Source organism: Uloborus diversus, chromosome 2 (genome assembly GCF_026930045.1).
Source record: "Uloborus diversus isolate 005 chromosome 2, Udiv.v.3.1, whole genome shotgun sequence".
NCBI lineage: Eukaryota > Metazoa > Arthropoda > Arachnida > Araneae > Uloboridae > Uloborus > Uloborus diversus.
Window position 1 is genome coordinate 188965506 of NC_072732.1, and position 21368 is coordinate 188986873.

General features: G+C 33.7%; 1 protein-coding gene across 1 annotated transcript in view; it reads left to right on the top strand.

Annotated features, from left to right (window-relative positions):
• LOC129216720 (acid-sensing ion channel 4-A-like) overlaps positions 1 to 19401 on the top strand; it is a 105764-nt gene extending 86363 nt beyond the window's left edge. Inside the window, exons 8-14 of the mRNA XM_054850936.1 lie at positions 4023 to 4121; positions 5834 to 5948; positions 6132 to 6207; positions 8226 to 8280; positions 15195 to 15244; positions 15320 to 15395; positions 19174 to 19401. Coding sequence (XP_054706911.1) covers positions 4023 to 4121; positions 5834 to 5948; positions 6132 to 6207; positions 8226 to 8280; positions 15195 to 15244; positions 15320 to 15395; positions 19174 to 19401 — 699 coding nt within the window. The remainder of the gene's footprint in view (positions 1 to 4022; positions 4122 to 5833; positions 5949 to 6131; positions 6208 to 8225; positions 8281 to 15194; positions 15245 to 15319; positions 15396 to 19173) is intronic.
• The last annotated feature ends 1967 nt before the right edge of the window (positions 19402 to 21368 follow it).

Consider the following 21368-nt stretch of genomic DNA (forward strand, 5'->3'; position numbering starts at 1 on the left):
ATACTTCCATCAAAACTTACTTTTTTCAAATGCTTTACATGCCCTGGAAACTAAAAACATCTCATGCAGCAGGCTGTAAATGACAAGAGTATTTTCTTTTCTCCATGAAGTCAAAAGAGAGTATTTCGAGACAAGTATCAAGGAAATTGTCAAACATCTATTACTTGGTACTTTGGAAATTCAAATTAACTAGTGTGTAAAGTCGTGGAATGCTGAATAAAAAGTGTACACTTTCTAATGGGGTGGTTTCCTTCAGTCAAAAGTTCTACTTTTAGTCATTGAATGGATTGAATGGATGAAACTTCATTTTCCCAACAGTTTTTTTTAATTAATTTTTTTAAAATGTCCGATGTTTCAAACAACGCATTGTCTTGATAACGCCAGAAATGATGAAATTTGCCGCATCTTTCTACTACGTTTCCACGTTATGATGATCAAGCAGCGAATTAAAATTGCTCTCTACGCTTGCTATCAGCCATATCGTTGTCAATGCACGCGAGTAAAGATGCAAATTAAGTATTTTGTTCTGTGAATGGCATTTCATCATTTGTGATGTCACACGACAGAAGTGTAAACAATAAAAACTCACCGATTTAAGTAATTTTTTAAAAATATTAAACTTAAATAAATTATTTGAAAAATGGTCAGATCCTATGTTTTTAAGCATGCTCTTTCAGATAAAAATACTTTTAAAATTTTGGAAACGACTCCATTATGGATATTTTTGAGCAGTTGTTTTTTAACGCTTTTAGATAAGGTAAGTGCAGTTTTTTTATATTTTTTTCACATCCCGATATTACGAATAACCCTTATTTAACATATAAAGGTTTCGGTCCCAATGAATTCGTTAAATCGGAGTCCGACTGTATCCTTTTTCGGATTTCTCAAATGTAGGACATTTATTTTAGTTTAGGGCACTTGGGAAAAAGTCTACTTCTTTTCGCTCTTCAACGAATAAAATTTACTATAACTTAAATAGTAAGGCATTTTCACAATTTTTATCAATGTTTTCGAACATTTAATGGAACATTATTTGTTGTTTGTTCTGTTAAAGCTTGATGTCGCCAAGTGTTGTTCAACCATAAACCATATCAATTAAACTACGTTTTAATACATTTTTCTCATGATCTGATATTGGAAGTTTAAAGCCAACGAACATATTTTCAAGTGTTTTTAAAACATCATGCATTTAAGGGTTAAAAAAAAAAAAAACTTTTACAACCCAAAGTCTTAATGTATCTATCTAATCAGGTAAATGTTTACGAATTTATGATTTTGCAAATATCGTTATAGGGATGTCAAGGCTCATTTTTTTCAATATTATTCGCCAATTAGGTCAAAACAAAGAGCTTTCTGGTTGCCAAACGCTGCCAAAGTCAGAATTTCTAAAATTTGAAATTTAATGTTTAATCTTACTACTATTATATATGCCAAAGTTTGTCTGTATGGATGTATGGATGTTTGTTACTCTTTCACGCAAAAACTACTGAACGGATTTTGATGAAACTTTACAATAATATAGCTTATGCATCAGAATAACACATAGGGTAGTTTTCGTCCCATTATGGGGGCAAAAACCCCCTTAGGGGCAATAAAACACAATTTTCGTATAAATTCTCTAATATGGGGATGAAAAAATACTTGCACATATTAACATTATATGTCCATCGAAAGCTCTGATTTTTCTGCTGAAGATGGCACCTGTTCGAAATTTCTAAGTAGAATAAAAAACGAGTTATGAGCTTTTTGGTTCCATGTTCGAAGGCTTTCCTTAAGTCAATACAATATTTAGTGTATCATCTCAACTCCCTGTCGATAACGACTATTGTTGTATTGTTGACTATCTTTGCTTTTCGTGACTGTTCAAGGCTTTTCTCAAGTCAAATCTTGAAGTAAGACTTGTGCACAAGATTGGCAAATAATACATGGATTTGGCTGATTTTTTTCCATTTTAATGCAACTTTGAGGCGAATTAATGGTTTTTTTTTATTTATTTGTATTGCCTGAGTATTTAATCTATCAGCTGGAATCTAGCCAAACTTTTTTTGTGGAATCATTTCAATAGCTAAGGCATTTGGCATTTTTTTCAACTGTCGCTGTTTTTGAAGCTAAAGACTACGCAATACTGTTTCTCGGTTTTCACCATGTAACCAAATATCGCCATTTCTTTAATATTTCTTTCTTTAAATTTGTTAACACGTAAAATAATTCGCCAACTAACTCGCAAATTCATAAACAGCGCAAAAACTTCCATTACTTTGTCCTTGCACACAATTTCAAACAATTACCAAAATTTCACTGTTTATTGGAAACATTTCAGGTAGCATCATTGTTGACCCTATTTTGGGACGATTTCTACGGTAAGAAGTTACACATTATACAATAATTTAGATTGCCAGTGTAGCGCTGGATATTATGTATTTGATGGAGATCGGGATTATAAGGGAACTGTTTCACTTTATTTAAGAATAGTTGGCCTCACTCGAATTGGATTTTTTCGGAATTACCCAAACTGACTTCTTTTTTCCTGAACGTTTTCGTGATTTATTTTTTGTGATTTTTGGGTTTCTTCTCAGTTTTGCCAACATTTCATTTACTCCTTTTCCCCATAATTTTCAGTTTTAATCATACCTTTTGATACATTTAAGGGGGCAGGGAATTTGAAATGTCGGCGAAACTAGAGACAAACAATGTTTTGGTAACTATTTGACCTCTGCCTGTAATGACCATTAACTTGAATCAATTGAAAAAAAAAACTACATCAACGTGAGCGAAGCCGCGGGTAAAAGCTAGTGTTTGAATAAAGCAACTTATTAAACAAAACTAATAATTATATTAAAATGAAAAAAAAACCCAAAAAAAGATGAAATAAATCATTAAATATATAAAATTTAGATGCACCAGAAGGTATATATATCTCCTGGATCTGTTTTAGTCTTGATGTATTTCTGATTTTTTATTCATGTTTTATTTTCCTGCAAACTGGATCTGAAATTGTAAAGCTGAAGGAGATCCCTTCAGCTTTGCAATTTCATGCAAACATTCACAGGCCCTATGAGCTGAGAGAAATACATAAGACTTTGGAAGGGGGGATATACGTGATTAATTTTTATTTTAATTCTTACCTCGCTTGAAAAAATCCTTTGGAAACAAGGATCAAATCATTGAGAAGAGATAAAATGAAGGAAGTGAAGACTTTCATTCGTGAAACAAACGGCCTAAGTCACGTGACAGATTTCAAAGCAGAGCATTGGAAGAAATCAGGTTTCGTTCGCTAGTTTCTCGCAAAACATGTCAGCTATTCGTTGTTGTTGAGTCACATGACTTTACGTCTTCGCCACAGCTTTTGCTAAGTCAATGAATGAACTTACTCCCTCCACTACTAATTCCTTCTCTAAGAGTCAAACTAATAAAAGAAAAGGTTTATATTTAAATCAGAAGTAGCATTTTTATTTACATTTTATTTATCAGTGCAAGGTTTTATAAACATGCTGTACTTCTGTACTTTTAAAAAGTAGATTGAAAACAAACTTACAATCAAACGTATTGGAAGAAATCATGTCTTTGGTCAAAGATGGGGCTATTTTCAAATGATGCCTTATTTTGAGGGGGAGGGAAGGGGTTTCTGAAATTGTGACAGTTTGTGACAAGGGGGATGGAGGGGGTAACAAGAAATGGGACATCACGCATTTTTTTATCAGAATAGGTTAATAAAAAATAGCGTGACATGTGACAAGGGGAAGGGGTATGGAAAAGTGTGAGGCTTTGGAACAACGGGAAAAGGTGAAAAAAAGTATGGCATCCTTTATGGACAGTCCCTATGTACTGTAAAATCACTTGTTTTCGAGGGGCTTTAATTTTCGCAAGCCCGTCGTAACCGCGAAAATTTAAACTTCGCGATTTTTGTCTGTTCTGTGCATGTAAAATTCGCAAAATTTCTTCACTTTCGTGAAACTAAGTGCCATTACAGTCTACGAAACTTAACGCGAAGGAATTAAACCAATCTGTTGATTTATTTACAGTCCACTGTGCTGCTGTTACCTCTTCCGTATAATACCAACTGTACAGACTACTTCAAACTGCCATGGCAGGCAAGATATAAGAGAAGGCTCACTTCGAGGGTGAGAGTGCGTTTCAATACTTTCGTTTTAAAAAAATTTATTTCTCCAGAAGCAATAACATTTTTCAAAATAAAGTAATCGAAAAATAAATAAAGGGACCAAATAAAGTTAAAATGTGTTCAACAAGAAGTATGACTTCATTATGGTTTCTTTATAATGCTTGGAATTTTTTTCATTTTTGCCCTATCAAAACGGAAACGGAATTGCATATTGCAAAATTTTTTGTTGAAAAAAATAGAATGAATAAATAAATAAAAATATATCTAAGGAAATCTGAGGTAAAGTGAAATAATGGAGCAAAGTGACATAGAAATATATTTTTAGTTTTCAGCTCCCCCTATCTAGCCATACTTCAACTACGCTCTCAAAAATAGCTGATTGCAGTTAAAAATAAATGACTCTAAAGATAATTTATCAATGTAAAACTTATTTAGAAATTTAAACAATTAAAAATTTATATTACAATCACATTGAGATTTTTTGCGCGTCTGTTAAATAAAACATATATTTTCCAATAAATTAAAAATGTTTTTTTTTTTTAATTACTGGAAACTGAAATCTTTCCCTATTTTAAAATTTCTTTGCAGGCATAGAATAAAGGAATAAAAATGTTATGAGTTAGTGCCACAAAAACTCGCTAATACTAATAAACGTGCATTATCAATAAACTTTTCATATACGTATTAAGACTACGATGTTCAGTGCAGTACTTTAGTTAATATTATTATTTATGATTGGATCTTAACTGTTTTCCTAAATCACTAACTTTTTCATTAACTTTTTAATTCACTCATTTATTTGTTCTCATGCATTAATTAATTTATTGATTTATTTATTTGTTTATTGACTCATCATTTCTTCGCAAAAGAGCACTTTTCACTGCTCTGAAATAATGAGTGTTTTCCCCATCGGTATCCGAAGTTGAGATATTATTGTGCTACATTTATGTTTCTAAATTTCACGAAAATTTTAATTTGACCTTCATTGGTCATTCGTTATAAAACAATGTATTTTTACGGCGAATATTATTTTACAACAGTATTTTTTCCCAATAATTTTAAGAAGAGTTTAAGAGGATAGAAACCACAGCAAAGTACTTTTTATACCTGTCCAATATATTTACATGTTTCCTCATTTTTTAAAATCATTTCATGAAAAACTTAATGTCTCTGACAATATAGATTTTTAGCTTATCTCCTTTTTTTTTCAGCAATCACGATTGCTTATTGTTTTCACTTGAATGTTTTTGGCGTCTTTTGATTTTTCCCACCGCCACCCTCCGCACCATTACCGTCGACGGGCTCCTCACGATGCTGCTCCTAGAGCGAAAGCCGTCTCCAGGTTGCATCCATGTCCTACGCACACGCGCATACACACACAACTACACACACACACACGCACGCACACACAAACACATACACACAACTACCCACACATTCATGCCTGCACACAGACACAAACACATATGCCTACACATAACCCCCCACACACACACATTCATACACACAACTACCCACACACTTATGCTAGCGCACAGACAAGAACACACAGGCCTACACACGCATACACATACCCCTACACACAAACACACATACCCCCCACACACAAAGACACACGCCTACATACACACACTCGTGATTGCGAAAAACATAATTTGAATTCAAGATGTCAAAATTCAAATTAATTATTATTATTTTTTTTTTACATTTTAGATGTGTACAGTGGGTTGCTCTCAATATTACCAACAGCAGCGCTGCAGCTTCATCACCAAAAATTTGAGTTTGTTTTTCGATGAGCTTCCTTACAAACCAGAATTAATTACAAAAGGTACATTATTATTATTTTTTCAATTTTTCAAGCTTTTTAGATATTATTTCAAAATTAAAATACTGAAGGACAGAAGAAAGCTTGTATTTTTGTGAAACTACGTCCAGTTAAAAGTAGAGACATTTTCTTCAACAAAATCAACACCATGTATTTTGAAATAATGCTTCTAATTTCACTTAACAGAGAACAAAGACTGTGCTGAGAGAGAAGAAGCGAATACGAAGGATTATTGCAGAAGTATTTGTGGGTTGCCCTGCAGGTAAAAGAATTTTATTGTAATGTTCAACCAAAAAAAAAAAAAAACCTTTAGATTGATAAGTTAAAAAATACTTTTGTACATGAAAAGTAAAATAAAGGAAAACAACATCAAAAAGCACAAATTGCAGATTATTGCAGACACGTGTTTCGGCGTTACAAGGAACGCCTTTTTCAGTGCAAAAGAAATGATCATGGATGAAAAGACATCTGACAAACGCCATGAGCGTGATAAGCAAACAGCTTAAAAATTCAAAACAGGATTAACCAAACACCAATGGGAAAATTAAAAACCAATAAAGAACCAATATGAATGCAAACAAAGGGAAAGAGCATTCCTAATGGTTCTTTATTGGTTTATAATTTTATTAGCTCAATAAAATTGCAAATATAATCTTTAAGGTTTTTTAAGCTTTCATATGATTTGACGATATTTTTTTAGTCGTTAAAGGTTTCCTTCAAATTTCTTCATCGTAAACAGTACTACATATTTTCCCAGTTGAGAAACAGAACTTGAATAACGCTTTCGTAAAAGGTTGCTAACTGAACGGCTAAACTGTAAAAACCTGGAAGAATAAGAAATGTAGAAAAAAGAAATGGCGTAAGCGTGAAGAGTTTTACTTGCATCATAAAGAAACTTTCCATTCTATGCGGCGAAGGTGGTTTATTTGGTAAAATTTTATTCTAAAAACGTTTACAAAAAAGAGAGAAAATATTTTATGTTATGATAAAAATATCAACTCATAAGTGAAATCATAAAGCTAAAAGTCTCTCTGTCCGAATATCTGTCTGTGTATCAGGATCTCTGTGACGCGCATAGCGCCTAGACCGTTCGACCGATTTTCATGAAATTTGGCACATAATTAGTTTGTAGTATGGGGGTGTGCACCTCGAAGCGATTTTTCGAAAATTCGATTTTGTTCTTTTTCTATTCCAATTTTAAGAACATTTTCATGAGCAAAATTATCATAAGATGGACGAGTAAATTACCAAGTTATCATAACGTAGAACCGTAACATGGGCAAGCAAATTGGAGAGAAATTCATCATACATTATTTGTAAATATACAGGCGAACCAAACCTTTTAATTTTCTACTACGGGCAAAGCCATGCGGGTGTCACTAGTTACTAATAATAAAGCTGAAAGTCTGTCGGGAGATATCTGGATTTCTGCCTGTCTGTCTGGATGTCTGTGACGCGCATATCGCCTAGACCGTTTGGCCGATTTTCATGAAATTTGGCACAAAGTTAGTTTGTAGCATGAGGTGTGCACCTCGAAGCGATTTTTTGAAAATTTGATTTTGTTTTTTTTCTATACCAATTTTTAAAAAAAACTTACTGAGCAAATTTTCACAACGTGGACAAATAAATTACGGAACTGTCATAACGTGGAACCGTAACATGGGCAAGAAAATGAATGTAGCAAATTGGCGAGAAATTCATCATCCATTATTTGTAAATATACAAGCGAGCCAAATGACTTTTTAATTTTCTACTACGGGCAAAGCCGTGCGGGTACCACTAGTAAACGAATAAAACTATCAGTATTTACCTATAAAATGTGCTGGGACCACAGAAAATCATCGTATATTAGTGAAAAAGACACATAAAAGAGGCGGTGTATAAGCGAGATTTCTCTGTAGGTTGTTTGTTGTAAAAGATAGGATCTGCGAGATCCCGCATCTTACCACTCGGTGCTTTCTGGTTGATTCTACCTATTACAACTGATACAAATGAGGCACTGAGAAGCAAAGGGGATGTAAGGGGCAAAATTAAAAATTTGGATATAACCAGTACACATGGTAGGGGAACCTCTCCTCTGTTTTGGAGCAAGAGACAGTACTAGAAGCCCTGGTAGGTGCTGCTGTATAGCATGATTTAGAAAAAAAAATTTAATGCAAGCCTACCTAGGACATTATCTTGAATCACGTCACACGTTTAAAATTGGTTCAAATCTCAAAATTTTTTCCCTCTCTTTCAGTTTTTCTGAATCATTGACGGTTACAATGTGATTATTTTTAGGGATACAACTTTTACGGCATCCATTGGCAGCAATATTCTGATTGAAAGAGAACTTGTAAGTTAAATTTGTTTGTATTTTATACTTTTTTTTAACCTTTCTTCATTATCAAATGAATTTTAATTGAAGAAGAGTGTGGCCCTGTTTAAGCAGCAACATCTCTATCTTCTCAACCGTTAGTCCTATTCATTAGCAAAAATGGTCAAATAAGATGCAGATTTACGATATCAAAGCTTTGAAGCGATAAAAAATCGAGCTGATGTGGGAGTCACATGACTTCCTTTTACCCTAATTTAATGCCATTTCCCCATTACTGGCAATTTTAATGTGATTCAATAGTTTATTCTCTAAATATCACCAACAGTAGCCAAATTAAAATCAGATTTTTTTTTTAAAAAAATCGCCAAATTTGTCGCCAAGTTGGCGACAAAACTTGGCGACCTAAAGAGTGGCTATATATTGCCAAGTGTCCGCCAAATTATAACAATACTTGAGTTTACATCGAAATTAACGATGATTTATCCCCAAAAGAGGGTAAAAGACCCCTTTAGAAACACCGGAATGCAACCAAAAAGGAAGGTGCACAACTAGACCCCACTAGGAGTCTGCGTAACAATTTCAACTCTCTAGGACATACCATTCTTGAGTTATGCGACATACATACATACGTACATACAGATGTCACGAGAAAACTCGTTGTAATTAACTCGGGAATCGTCAAAATGGATATTTCGCGTAACTATACGTTCTTAGGCACTTATCCACGTGTGGTTGAGTCGAAAAAAAAAAAAAAAAAAACCTCAACATTCATTCGGGGGTGATTAAAATGGAAATCAAGGTCGATGACTCGTACCACTTTACACTCCTGATTTTCAGGGGCCATAAAACGGCTTACTATATTAATTTTTTTTTCTCGAATTTTAGGAGCTTTTGTAGAGTGTTTTTACTCATCAAAGAGTAACACTTTTCAACCGCTAAGAAAAAAAAATGTATACTGTTTTATTTATTTACTTATTCATTTAATTATTTATTTATTTATTTTTTGCTTTACATTATAATCCGTGCTTTCTTTTGTAGGGCGATATATTCTCACTTCATTTTCAGCAAAACCCTAAAAAATTGAGCTGGTTTCTCCAAATGTTTTTTTTTTTTTTTTTTGTAATCGTTTTTTAATAATTGTGCTTTTTTTGAATGCAACTTTAGGGATCTAGAGACCATATAAAAAGTTAGGATTTATTTTATTTCAAGTACAAAGGAAAATATATAGAGAAAGCGGAGATCATATAGATCTCGGTAACGAGGTTATTTCCTTCAGTCAAAAGTACTAGTACTTTTAGTCACTGAAATTGACAGAATAAGCAAAAAAAAAAAAAAACTATGGAGACAGAAACACTTCTTTTCCCCAACAGTTATTTTTCTTAATTTAATTTTTTAAAAGTCCGATTTTGTAAGTAAGGCAAGGTAATACAGTAGAACCTCTCAATAAGGGACACTAATGGGACCAAACATTTTGTCCCATAAATAAAGGTGTCCCTTCTTCGGAGGTATTTTAGTTTATACATGCAATGTGTTAACTCAGCATAATTTTTTTTATGAACTTAAACTATTAACCTATTACTATTTAAGATTAAATACTATGTATTTTTCATACACAACTAAGTAAAATTCACAATTATTGAATTTTTTGAGCTTTTAAGATCTTATTACTTATTATTGTGTCAAAAATTTGGTAAGTCCTAAGTTTTGCAGCATAAAGCATTTATTTTGAAATGATTCATTGCATGAATTTGCTTCATCATGTCATGTAAATTACAATGCAAGACATTGTGAATTACAATTAGTGTTCACATTTCAGTATTTATAAAAAAAACTAGTCAGTTTCTATGCCTTCTCCTTTGGCCCTGAGCTTACCTGAATAAATATCTTGATGCGCAAATTGTGCATGAAACTTTCAGCAAGACTTTTACAATATATACTTGCTTCGTTTACATATGTTAAACTCTCCTCAATTAATTTTTAGAGGAAAAGTGAAACTTGAACTCCAGTAAATTCATTTACTGGAATTCTTACGCACTTGTACATAATTTTTTTCTCTGTGATTGTCCCTTAAATAGAGTGTCCCTTAATTAGAAGCAAATACACGGAGGTCCCAATTCAAATGGACTGGGACCTGAAAAAATGTCCCTTAAATAGAGGTGTCCCTTAAGGGAGGTTCTACTGTACATGAAATACACCGCCAGTTCAGTCATTCCATCCGAGGACTGCAGTTTGGTCTTTATGACGTTACAAGTGATGTACTTTGGCGCGATACTGCATTGCCGCGCTAAATGTTTACGCTTTGCTGTCAGCCGCGTTGCCAGTTTATAATAATTTGCGCTGTGCGCTAATGTCATCAGTGAACGGCATTTCATCACTTGGGATGTCATGTGCAGAAGTGTAAAAATGATTTTCAATGTGCGCACCAATTAAAAAAGATTGATAAAAATATTAAACTTTGTCAAATTATTTAAAACATGGTCAAATCCTATGTTTTTAAGCATGCTCTTTCAGAAAAAAAAATTACTTTTAAATTTTTAGAAACGACCCATTTTGTCCTTTCAATGCAAACATTTTTATATGCTTATTATCTCAAACTACGGTACCACAGGCAGTGTTCATTAACGCCATATGCTATCAATGGAGGGGAAGGTGGGGGGGGGGGGGGGTTAACACTCAATCATTAATTAAAAAAAAAACAAATAGTCAAATCATAATATTTTACCGATATTTGAAACTTGTCAGACATTTCGGTTTGGAAGTCTTTTTCTCTTGATTTCAAATTTTTCTCAGTTCTGGTATCAGACTATCCTCATATTTCCATCGGTGGTTTATTCAAGGCAGGTCAAAGGGGTTGTTTCCATCAGTCAAAATAACTACTTTTAGTCACTGTAGTTGAAAGAATGAGCAAAAAAAAAAAAAAAAAAAAAAGAAAGAAAAAAGAAAAAAAAAAATGGGGAAAAAATGGAGCGAGAAAAAACTTTTATTTTCAAAACGTTTAATTTATAATTAACTTTTTTAAGTGTCCGATTTTTCAAATAAGGCGCGTCACAAGTAATGAACTTTTGCGCGCTACTCCGCTGGTGAGCTGAATGCTTACGCTTCCTGTCTACAGCGTTTCCAGATTATGATAATTAAGAAGCGAATTAAATATTGCGCTCTACGCTTGTTATCAACCATATCACTCTCCAAGGGATCCCTGTTCCTATCACCGAGATGACTTGCCCATTATCAACCATATCGTTGCCACGCTTGCTATCAAGCATATCGTTGCCACGCTTGCTATCAACCATATCGTTGCCCACTACATGTGAGTAAAGAAGCGGACTAAATATTGCTCCCTTCGCTAATGGCATCAGTGAATGGTATTTCATCACTTCTGATGCCATGTGCGAAGCGAAAAAATGAAATTGAATCTGTGCCCCGATTAAAATAATTGTTAAAAGATAATAAAACTTTGTCAAGTTATTTTTAAAATGGTCAAATCCTATGTTTTCAAGAATGCGCTTTCAGAAAAAAAAAACTCTTTTAAAGTTATGGAAACGACCCTATTGGAGACAAGGGGGGGGGGGGGCAAGAGAAGGAAATTCTTCATCCTAACTTTTGAGGAAATTTAATGTATTTTACGAATATGGAGTGGTTTTCGATGTTTTTCAATGAAATATTCATTGAGTAGGGGTCTGGTGGGGTAAAGTGGTCATAAAATCGTAGGTTTTCAACTTAGGTGGATATTAAATACAATAACTTCTTTAGCACTTCAACTTTTTTTGTAGTTATTTTACATTGCATTATTAAAGAGGCACAATACATAGAATTTCAGGAAAAAAAATATTGATTTAAGTAGTTTTATAACAATTTCATTTCCCTATGTACTTATGACCACTTTACCCCAGGGGGGGGGGAAATGGTCATAGCATGGGGTAAAGTGGTCATTGTTAAAAATAGATGCATAACTATTACAAATAACCGTAATATTTGTTTATTTCGGTTATTTTTATAATTACAAGTATATGCACGAGTATACGCGGGTATATATAAGCATGTATACGTGATTACCTACAGTATACGTGTCTACACGTGTTTATACGCGTATAAACAAACATCATATGCGTGTATGCACTTGTATCTCGAGTATATAGATGCATACCTAAGTATATGCGTGTATAGTAGACATATATCCGCATATATAAGTATACATACGGGTACACACGAGTTATTTCGAGAATACATCCAGTGCATGTTTGTACATCCCTACTCACGTACATACATTATGGGAGCAACGAGTATACACATATGTTTACGTGTAAACACGATTATGTACCAGTATAGACGTATATACGTACATTTGGGTGTATATCAGTACATGTATGCATACAACGGGTTTTTCCCCTCTAATACACATGTATGTTTACAGAGTGAATGCAAGCTCTGGGGCAAAAATCAAAGGGGTGTGAGAAGGGACGATACGAAGCAAAGGATCATAATGAACTTACGGTCGCTAACGCGCTACATGCACAGTAAGTCAGAAACTGATGGATTGTTAAAACAGGTTACAAATTTGTTACACAAAGATGATTTTACCTGACCGGCTGGTGGCGTGATGGTTAGGCGCTGGCCTTGTACGTCTGTGAACCCGGGTTCTGACCTCAGGATGCTGGTCGGTGGATTTTCGAGATGCGGAAAATCATCAGCGCCCATGTCGTATGATTATGCGGCATGTAAAAGATCCCTAGGGTATTCGTTTGGCTTGGAGTTCCCTAAGCAAAATTAAATTCCTAGTGCAATTTCGCATCAAAAAGAGCCCAGGTGCCTCCCCCTGGTGGAAACTGGGCATCAAAAAAACTACTGTGTCATGCATCAGCGCCTTAATGGTGGCACATGAAATACTGATGCATTGTAAGGGAGCGCACTAGGTCTGCTTATGGTCCAGACGCCTCTTCAGGTGGGACTCTTATACAGCCCCATTGGAAAAAAAAAAGGATGATTTTAACCAACATTTCAGTTTTTAAGAAATATTTAGAGCAGATGTTAAAGTTACGACCCTGTAGTAGCTCTAATACACGCATTGCAACAAAGGCACAGCGACTGATGAAAGTTTTTCAAAAGGTCTCATTATTGCAACAGAGAGTGCTTTGTGATTGCGACGCATGTATTACAGCAGCCGGCCATAAATTTCATCAATCTCTTTAACACTTTCTTAACACCTAAAATGCTGTGTAAATTGTCTTGGTGTAATAAATTTGTGACCTTTTTTGCATCCATCAGGTTCTGACTTTGCGTGCATGTAGCGCTTCAGCGTTGTGTTTGTAACCATATGTTTCTTATGATTCTTGCTTCTTCTACTCCCCTCTTACATCTTTTAAGAATTTGCTCAAGTATTTAAACTCACCCTGTATACATGTATATCATATGCTTGTGTGTAAGTGTCTACTCTAGTTTCGAGTACGTACGCGCATACACGTGTCCACCTGAGTATATAAGTGTTCGTATATATACGACTATAAGCGAGTATATAGTACGTGTATAGTCGAATGTATATCTTTATAGACAAAAAATACTTGCAAATACCCATATACTACGCGTTTATTGGTGCATTTATGTGAATACGTATATTATACGTGCCTACACGAGTATATGCGTATGCATACGCATATACTCGTATATTTAACCCTATTTACTGTAAAAACAATACATATTAAGTGAAATTAATATTTAATTCATGTCTGCCTCATACTTAAAGATTAAGTGACGTTGGAAGGACAATATTCGTTAAGCCTAATTTTATGACCACTTTACCCCATTTTACTTAAATTGTTCTAAAAAAATAACCAATATAGATTCAGATAACTGCTAATGAGTAAGAGTTCTTGAGACATGTAGGAAGCTTCCTGTGCAGTCAATCTGTTCATAATTCAAACAAACAAATTTTTCCAAGAAAGTTAATAGAGGTGTTTAGATTTTGAAATTTTTCATATTCACAAAAAATATTTTATTTTATCAAATAAAATTTTGCCAGCTGTGAAATTTTGTATTCAAAATGTAGTTTCTAACTGCCTTATCGTAAAATAAAATTTTCACATTCATTCGAACATTTATTTCCAAGCTATAGCCATTTATTTAACGTATGACCACTTTACCCCATTGACCACTTTCCCCCACCAGACCCTATACATTATTATTATTTTTTTTACTGTGCCCTAATGTGGAATAGTCGCGCAATGGTACGTAAACTACGTGCAAAAGATATGAGAAAACTCTAAAAGATTATTTGTAAAAAAGAACGCTTACATAAAAAAGTATACAGGGTGTAACAGTACAGCATTTATAGACTTTCAGGGCAGATAGAGTGCACTTAGACGATGGGAAATCACATAGCAATGCATGGTCGGAAACGCTTTAATTACGCGATAGGGACGACACAAATCACCAAAAAGACGACACGAATAGGAGAAGAAAACATGATTTTTATTCTTAATACAGCAAAAAACTGAGAAAAAAGATCGTGAAGGAGACAGGTATCGTCATCAAAGTAGGTGTTCGAAATTACGACCCCGGACCGTGAAGCATGCCCCACATCTCCGGCGCATTGAAGATCGAACGTCAAAGCAAGCGCGGCAACAAAAACCGCGTGTGCGCATGCATCGTCATCTGATGCTTCGGTTTACGTAACAACATCTACAATTGTGTGCACCAGCATTTTTTCTGTTTTTTAAATAATAACATGTTTTCTGCTCTTATTCGTGCCCTGTTTCTTGTGCTTTGTGTCGTCACTATCGCGTCAGGAAAGCGTTTCCGACCATGCATTGCTATGTGATTTTCCATCGCCTAGGTGTACTCGATCTGCCCTGAAAGTCTGTAAACGCTGTACTGTTACAACCTGCATATTAAAAAAAAACTTTTTTTCTCGCCGCCTTAATGTTCGTAATGTTTTTCAGTTCCAGCACAATATACATACAAACCCAAGTAGAAGTTGGAAAGACAAAATGTAAGTTGTTCAGAACTTTAATTTTTTTCCCGATAAATAAGTTTAGAGATTTATTGAATACATTTTCTTCCTTAGGCACAACTTAGCTTTGCTACGAGTCTACTATTCAACACTGGAGCACAAGATATACAGGCACATTCCGAAGTATGATGTAAGACAATCTTAGTATATTCTTGAATGAGTCTTGTGTTCATTTTTATAAATCAAATTGATGTTCACGCATTAATAACAACATACGTTCATTTATAAGCCAATGAGATCGGTTTAGCTCTTTCCTCGCTAAAATTTCTACAAAAATTCTAGAATGAAAAAAGACTGAAAATTTCAAACGATGATATTATGACAGTTATACTGCTATGATTTCGGTAGTTTACTACAATAAACACAACTCAAAACACAATAATTAAAAAATATATACACTTGCTGAACATTTTGGAATTAGAAAATCAGTCATTAGAAACCACAAATCCGAATAAAATCCATTCAATAAATATTTTGAAATTGGTTAATGATTTCAAAAAATATAGAAAAAAGAATCTAATATATTTTTCTTTTGCTATATTATTTTCTCAAGGTGTATCACAAAATTAATTTCCAATATCACAAAAGTAATCCCCATACTGAACACACACACAAAAAGAAAAGTTACTAGCACTTCTCTACATAGTATAAAATGAAGTCTCCAAAAAGCGTCTGTTTGTTTGAACTCGCAAAACTCGAGAACTACCCGGCCGATTTTGCTGAAATTTTCACAGTTTGTTTCTTTAAGTCCTGAGAAGGTTTGCAGACCGGTTCGAAAAAAATTCAATGAGTAATTCTTTTTTTATTCCAATTTAGGCCCAATTTTCACATAAATTCCCGAATATGGGGGTAAAAATTACTTTCACATATTAATATTACATATCGTTCGAAAGGGTAGAATTTTCGCGTTCTACGCTATTTGTTTCAATGCTCTAACTTTATCACAGCGGGAGTTATTTGCGTTTTTAGCTCGAATTTTTTTAGGCTTAGCTGAAATTTAGGTACTACTTTCTTCATTAAATAAATCAATAAAAAGTGAAGGAGTTGTCCCACAGCTTTCTTTTTGACGCCATTGGAAAAAGCGACTTTTTTTACTCCAGAATTAGCTTGATCTATGGTCGAAAATAAGCTTTTATCTCAAAAGGAAAAAAAAGTTACAAGCCTTTTTAAATCAAGTTTCAGAAATCTCGATTCCATTCAAATTGTGAACCATTTTCTTTCGCATTTTAATTCCTCAAACTTATTTTATTTTGTGTTTCCATGGTTACGGAATTTTGAATCCATCTTTCTGGATTTAATTTCTTAAAAGTATTTTAATATCAGTCTTCATTGTTTAGAAAGGAAATCATGATGTTTTTTTTTTACTTATTTTTTGCACCTGATTGTTGAATATACGTCACTTGACACAATTTTTATTTTCAAGGTGGACCGAGCAAAGCCGGGCAACGCAGCTAGTTCATAATAAAATCTCTTCAAGTTCTATCACTTTAAAAGCAAAAAAAGAAAAAAAGGAGCGAGAAAAATTTTCATTTTTCCAACGCTTAAATGTTAACTATTTTTTTTAAATGCCCGATTTTGAAAATAAGGCGTGATCTTTATGTCACAAATGATGTACTTTGGCGCATCTCCACTGACGCGATGAATGCTTACGCTTGCTGTCTACCGTGTTTCCACGTTATACTAATCTAGAAGCGAATTAAATACTATTACGCTCTACGATTGCTATCAACCATATCGTTGCCAGTACACATGAGTAAAGATGCGAATTAAATATTGAGCTCTGTGCTAATGGCATCAATGAGCGGCATTTCATCATTTGTGATATCATGTGCAGAAGCGTAAACAATAAAACTGCACCGTTCAATTGTTAAAAATCTTAAACTTCGTCGAATTACTTAAAAAATGGTTAAATCCTATGTTTTTAAGCATGCTCTTTTAGAAAAAAAAAAAAAAAGAAACTTTTCAAATTTCGGAAACGACCCCTTTACAAAACGAAAAACATTTTTAATAATCAAATCGTTTTAAAACTTTGCTCATATTATCAGGGTCTGATCAAGCATCAGTGGATCTCTTAGTTCCTTTCCTCCTCTTTTTACATACCAAACCATCATTACCGCAATGCCCAGTCGCGATATTTTAAGCAGGTGTTATATTTTATACTAGCGGTACCCGCACGGTCTTGCCCGTATTAGAAAATTAAAAGGTCATTTGGTTCGCCTGTATATTTTCAAGTAATGGATAATGAATTTCTCTCCAATTTGCTATGTTCATTTGATCTCCCATGTTGTGGTTCCATGTTATATTCCAGGCCCCCAAATGTAATCCCGTAAAATTTTTTAGGTCCAGAGATTTTCTCTTCAGAATCTTGATCTCTAGGTGTTCTAATGTGAGAATATCTCGGGTAGACATGTTGAATCCAACGAGAAATAATTTTACAGGTCATCAAAAATAACGGCCATTTTGTTTCACACTACGTTTTTCGCAACGGGCGTGCGTACAAATTTATTTTTAGTTTTGAGCTGCAGTTTTTGGGGTTTAGGAAGTCAATTAATGTAATATAATTACTTCATAAAAGCGACTTGACTATTTATACAATTTTTACGTGGAGATATCTTTGACGTTTGTTGTTTAATAATCTAGTAACTAAAAAGTGTACAAACATTAATAAATATTAATAAAAACCAAACGATTTTGACAGAATGTTTTGTTTAAATTCAAGGTTATTTATCGTCTGCTATTAAAGTAATTGTTATGGAGTAAAAACGTTCCACGGTTACGAAATCTTTTTGTCTCATGTTTTTCTTTGACAATAACTATTTAAGAAATGGCTGATATTTCTAAACTGAGTTCTTAAAGTTTTGGTATGCAATTAAAGACATCTGAAGACAATTTTGACAAACGAAAATGTATTATACACTATGTAACCAAAAGTATTGGTACACTTTCAAAAACTCACATTTTTAAAGATTTCTAGAGAAATAAAAAACCAATTGCTTTGTAACTTTTGTCACATAAAACGTATGTTCCAGCCGTTTTTTTTTTCATTAAAAGTTGTATCACTCACGCATTTAGGGGACCAGCAACAAATTGAGGAAAACAAAAAGGTTTTTTAATCATCGTTCATCGTAAATAGCTCAGAATAAGCTGTAAATTTCAAAAAATAGTTACCTTACTATGTACAATTATTTTACGTTCTTTCGAGAATTATCACTGATATTCATGAAGATATAAGAATTTCTCACGGAACTACGAATTTTATTTGAAGTGTTATGGCTTATAACACATAAAATTTTCCGTCAAAGCTTACGAAACTTTCAGAAAACTTGATAGCACACAAAAGAAGCATAATATTGAAATTTGAAAGTAAAATATTGAAAACCTGATAAAAATATAACATTTAAAGCAACTGTCTTTTCTCTGCGCATGCCCGAAAGATAGCAATTTATAATTTTTATAATCCAAACCCAAACTAGATTCTCCAACTCATAATAAAATTCCAGTTCAATATCTTTAAAATTCAGAAAGTTATCAGCGATATAATGAGCCGAATTTGAAGAGATCTTGGATAGGCGACGACTCGTTAGGGGTCGTTCGCAAGTTTGCAACAATTTCTTGCAATCGCTCAGTGTGATTCATGATAAAAACGGATTATTTGTGAGCGATCCCTCACGATTCATAGTCTGCCCAAGAGGTATTCAAATACAGCTTATTAGAACGCTGATAATGTTTTGAGTTTTTAAGATATTTAACTGAAATTTTATTGTGAGTTGGAAAATCTAGTTGGAGTTTAGATTATGAAAGTTATAAATTGCTATCTTTTGCGCATGCGCAGAGAAAATGTAATTGCTTTAAACGTTCATATTACATTCAACTACTTTCTTAACGCATTTCTTTCTGTTTTTTTCTAGACGATGGAGTTATTTAGTTATCTAGGCGGTTACAGCGGCGTCTGGTTGGGATTCTCCCTTCTAACAGTGTATGAGTTGCTAGAAATTGTTTTCACCACCATTTTGTTTGCTATCAAGAAACACAAGAAATATAACTACCAAAAGAAAATAGCGAGAAGGATTTTCGGGCTACGAAAGCACTCGAAGAAGTTAGTGAAAAAGAGCAGAAACAAGAAGTTTTACAGATGATGGTTTTTTAGTAGGTTAGTGACGGCTGAAAATCCGCACGAGTCGAGCTGTTTTTTTCCGTCTCCATCACCAGAAAAAAAATACATCGATATGAAAAATAAAATGTAGCTATTAGGTGATGAAAGTGTTTTGAAATTTAAATGAAAAACTTAAACCTTCACGTGGACATATTTTACTGACGTAAGGAACAGGGACGACCCTCAGTAAAATTTTTTGGAGGGTAGAAACTGCCAGTTTGACGAATGGAACTCTAAGTTTTCCCGAATGATGATAATTTTGCCGAATCGTCTGTCTGACAAAATCCGTTGAATACGTAATGATATTATTTTGCCAAATCGTCAGACAAAAGTTGCTAAATAAGAACATTCTTGAGAGGTCAGGGTAAACTTCCATGATCTCCCACCAGGACGCTCCTGTGACGATGTCTACAAATACATTTCACTAAAATGTCAAGATTTTAAATCATTGTAAGAGGAACAATTAAAAAAGTATTTAAAAAAAATACTATTTTCAAATGCTGTTGTGCTTGATGAAATGCTTGTAATTCTTATCAGGGTACGTTCAAGAATAAAAGTATTCCTGAATAACGTATAGTACATTTCTTAGCATTGATTAAATATTTAGGAGTTTCTGATGAAAGCAAGTTGAAAATAAAACTATGCCACTTTAAAGCTTGCAAGTTGATTCAACTTTTCAAAGTAATTAATTCTTTTATGACAGGTATTTTGTAAACAATAAAAAAAGCAAGGCTTCCATCAGCTTGAACTGTTTGCTTTGATAATTAGGGGTAAGTACTGTTACCGGGAGCCTGATTGTTGGAAAACCAGAAAATTATGCTCTTTATATTTTATCTTGAATCATTAATGAGAACGGTCTTTTAATTTCGGGAAAACATTCTGAACTTCAAGCTAGAAGCCTTGATGCTAAGCCCTTTCCTATAAATGCTGAAATGCTGAAATGGAAAAAGCATTCAAAGTGTTGAAATGTGGAGTACAAAACCACTTCGGTAAACCCAAAAAAGAGGTACATTAATCACGAAACATTTATTAATGAGCTTTTAAAAAAGTTGTGTTTGAGACAACTCACAATTGATGTTTTTTTAATATCATAAATACTTTATACAATATTTTACAATGATGGAAATAAGACAAAAAGAGCAGTAAGCAGTGTATAAAAATGAGTTTTTGTGCAATTTTATTTTGAAAATCAGTATGTCTGGCTTAAACAGGAATATCTAATTACGTGATTCGCTTATTGTTACCCCCAACAATTGAGTCACAAAGTGATCACATTAAGCTGAAATTAATATTATTTTAACACACCTGTACACTGTTTCACGTGTTTCATACTTTTTTTCGCGCGTGGGTATAATTTTAAATAATTTACCTGGCGATGTAGTTAAACCGTATTTTTCTGCGTGCATAACGTGGATTACCCCAACAATTGAGTCACAAAGTGATCACATTAAGCTGAAATTAATGTTATTATTTTCACACACCTGTACATTGTTTCACGTGTTTCATACTTTTTTTGGGGTATAATTTTAAATAATTTACCTGGCGATATAGTTAAACCGTATTTTTCTGCGTGCATAACGTGGATTATTTTAGTGTAAAGTTAATGAGGTGCGGGTTATAACCTGCCGCGGATCATCTATTTTTTTTCTCAACAACAGCGCATTGAACCTCAATAGAGACCGGTTCGCTGCTTGTGTGCTGTTTATTTTACATAGCTTGAATTTTCTTTCGCTGCCTATACGTTGTTTATTTTACATAACTTGAATATTCCTCTAAGGCGATTCAGGCTTTGTAGAATAAACAACATACAGTTAAGGCCGAAGCCTGCATTTGCACAAGGTTAGACCGTTTGCACTTTTGTCTTGACTTTGTCTTTAATTAATTAGGGTACTGTAATCAGAATAATTTCAAGAAGACATCATTATTTTTTAGATTAATTTAGATTTTCCT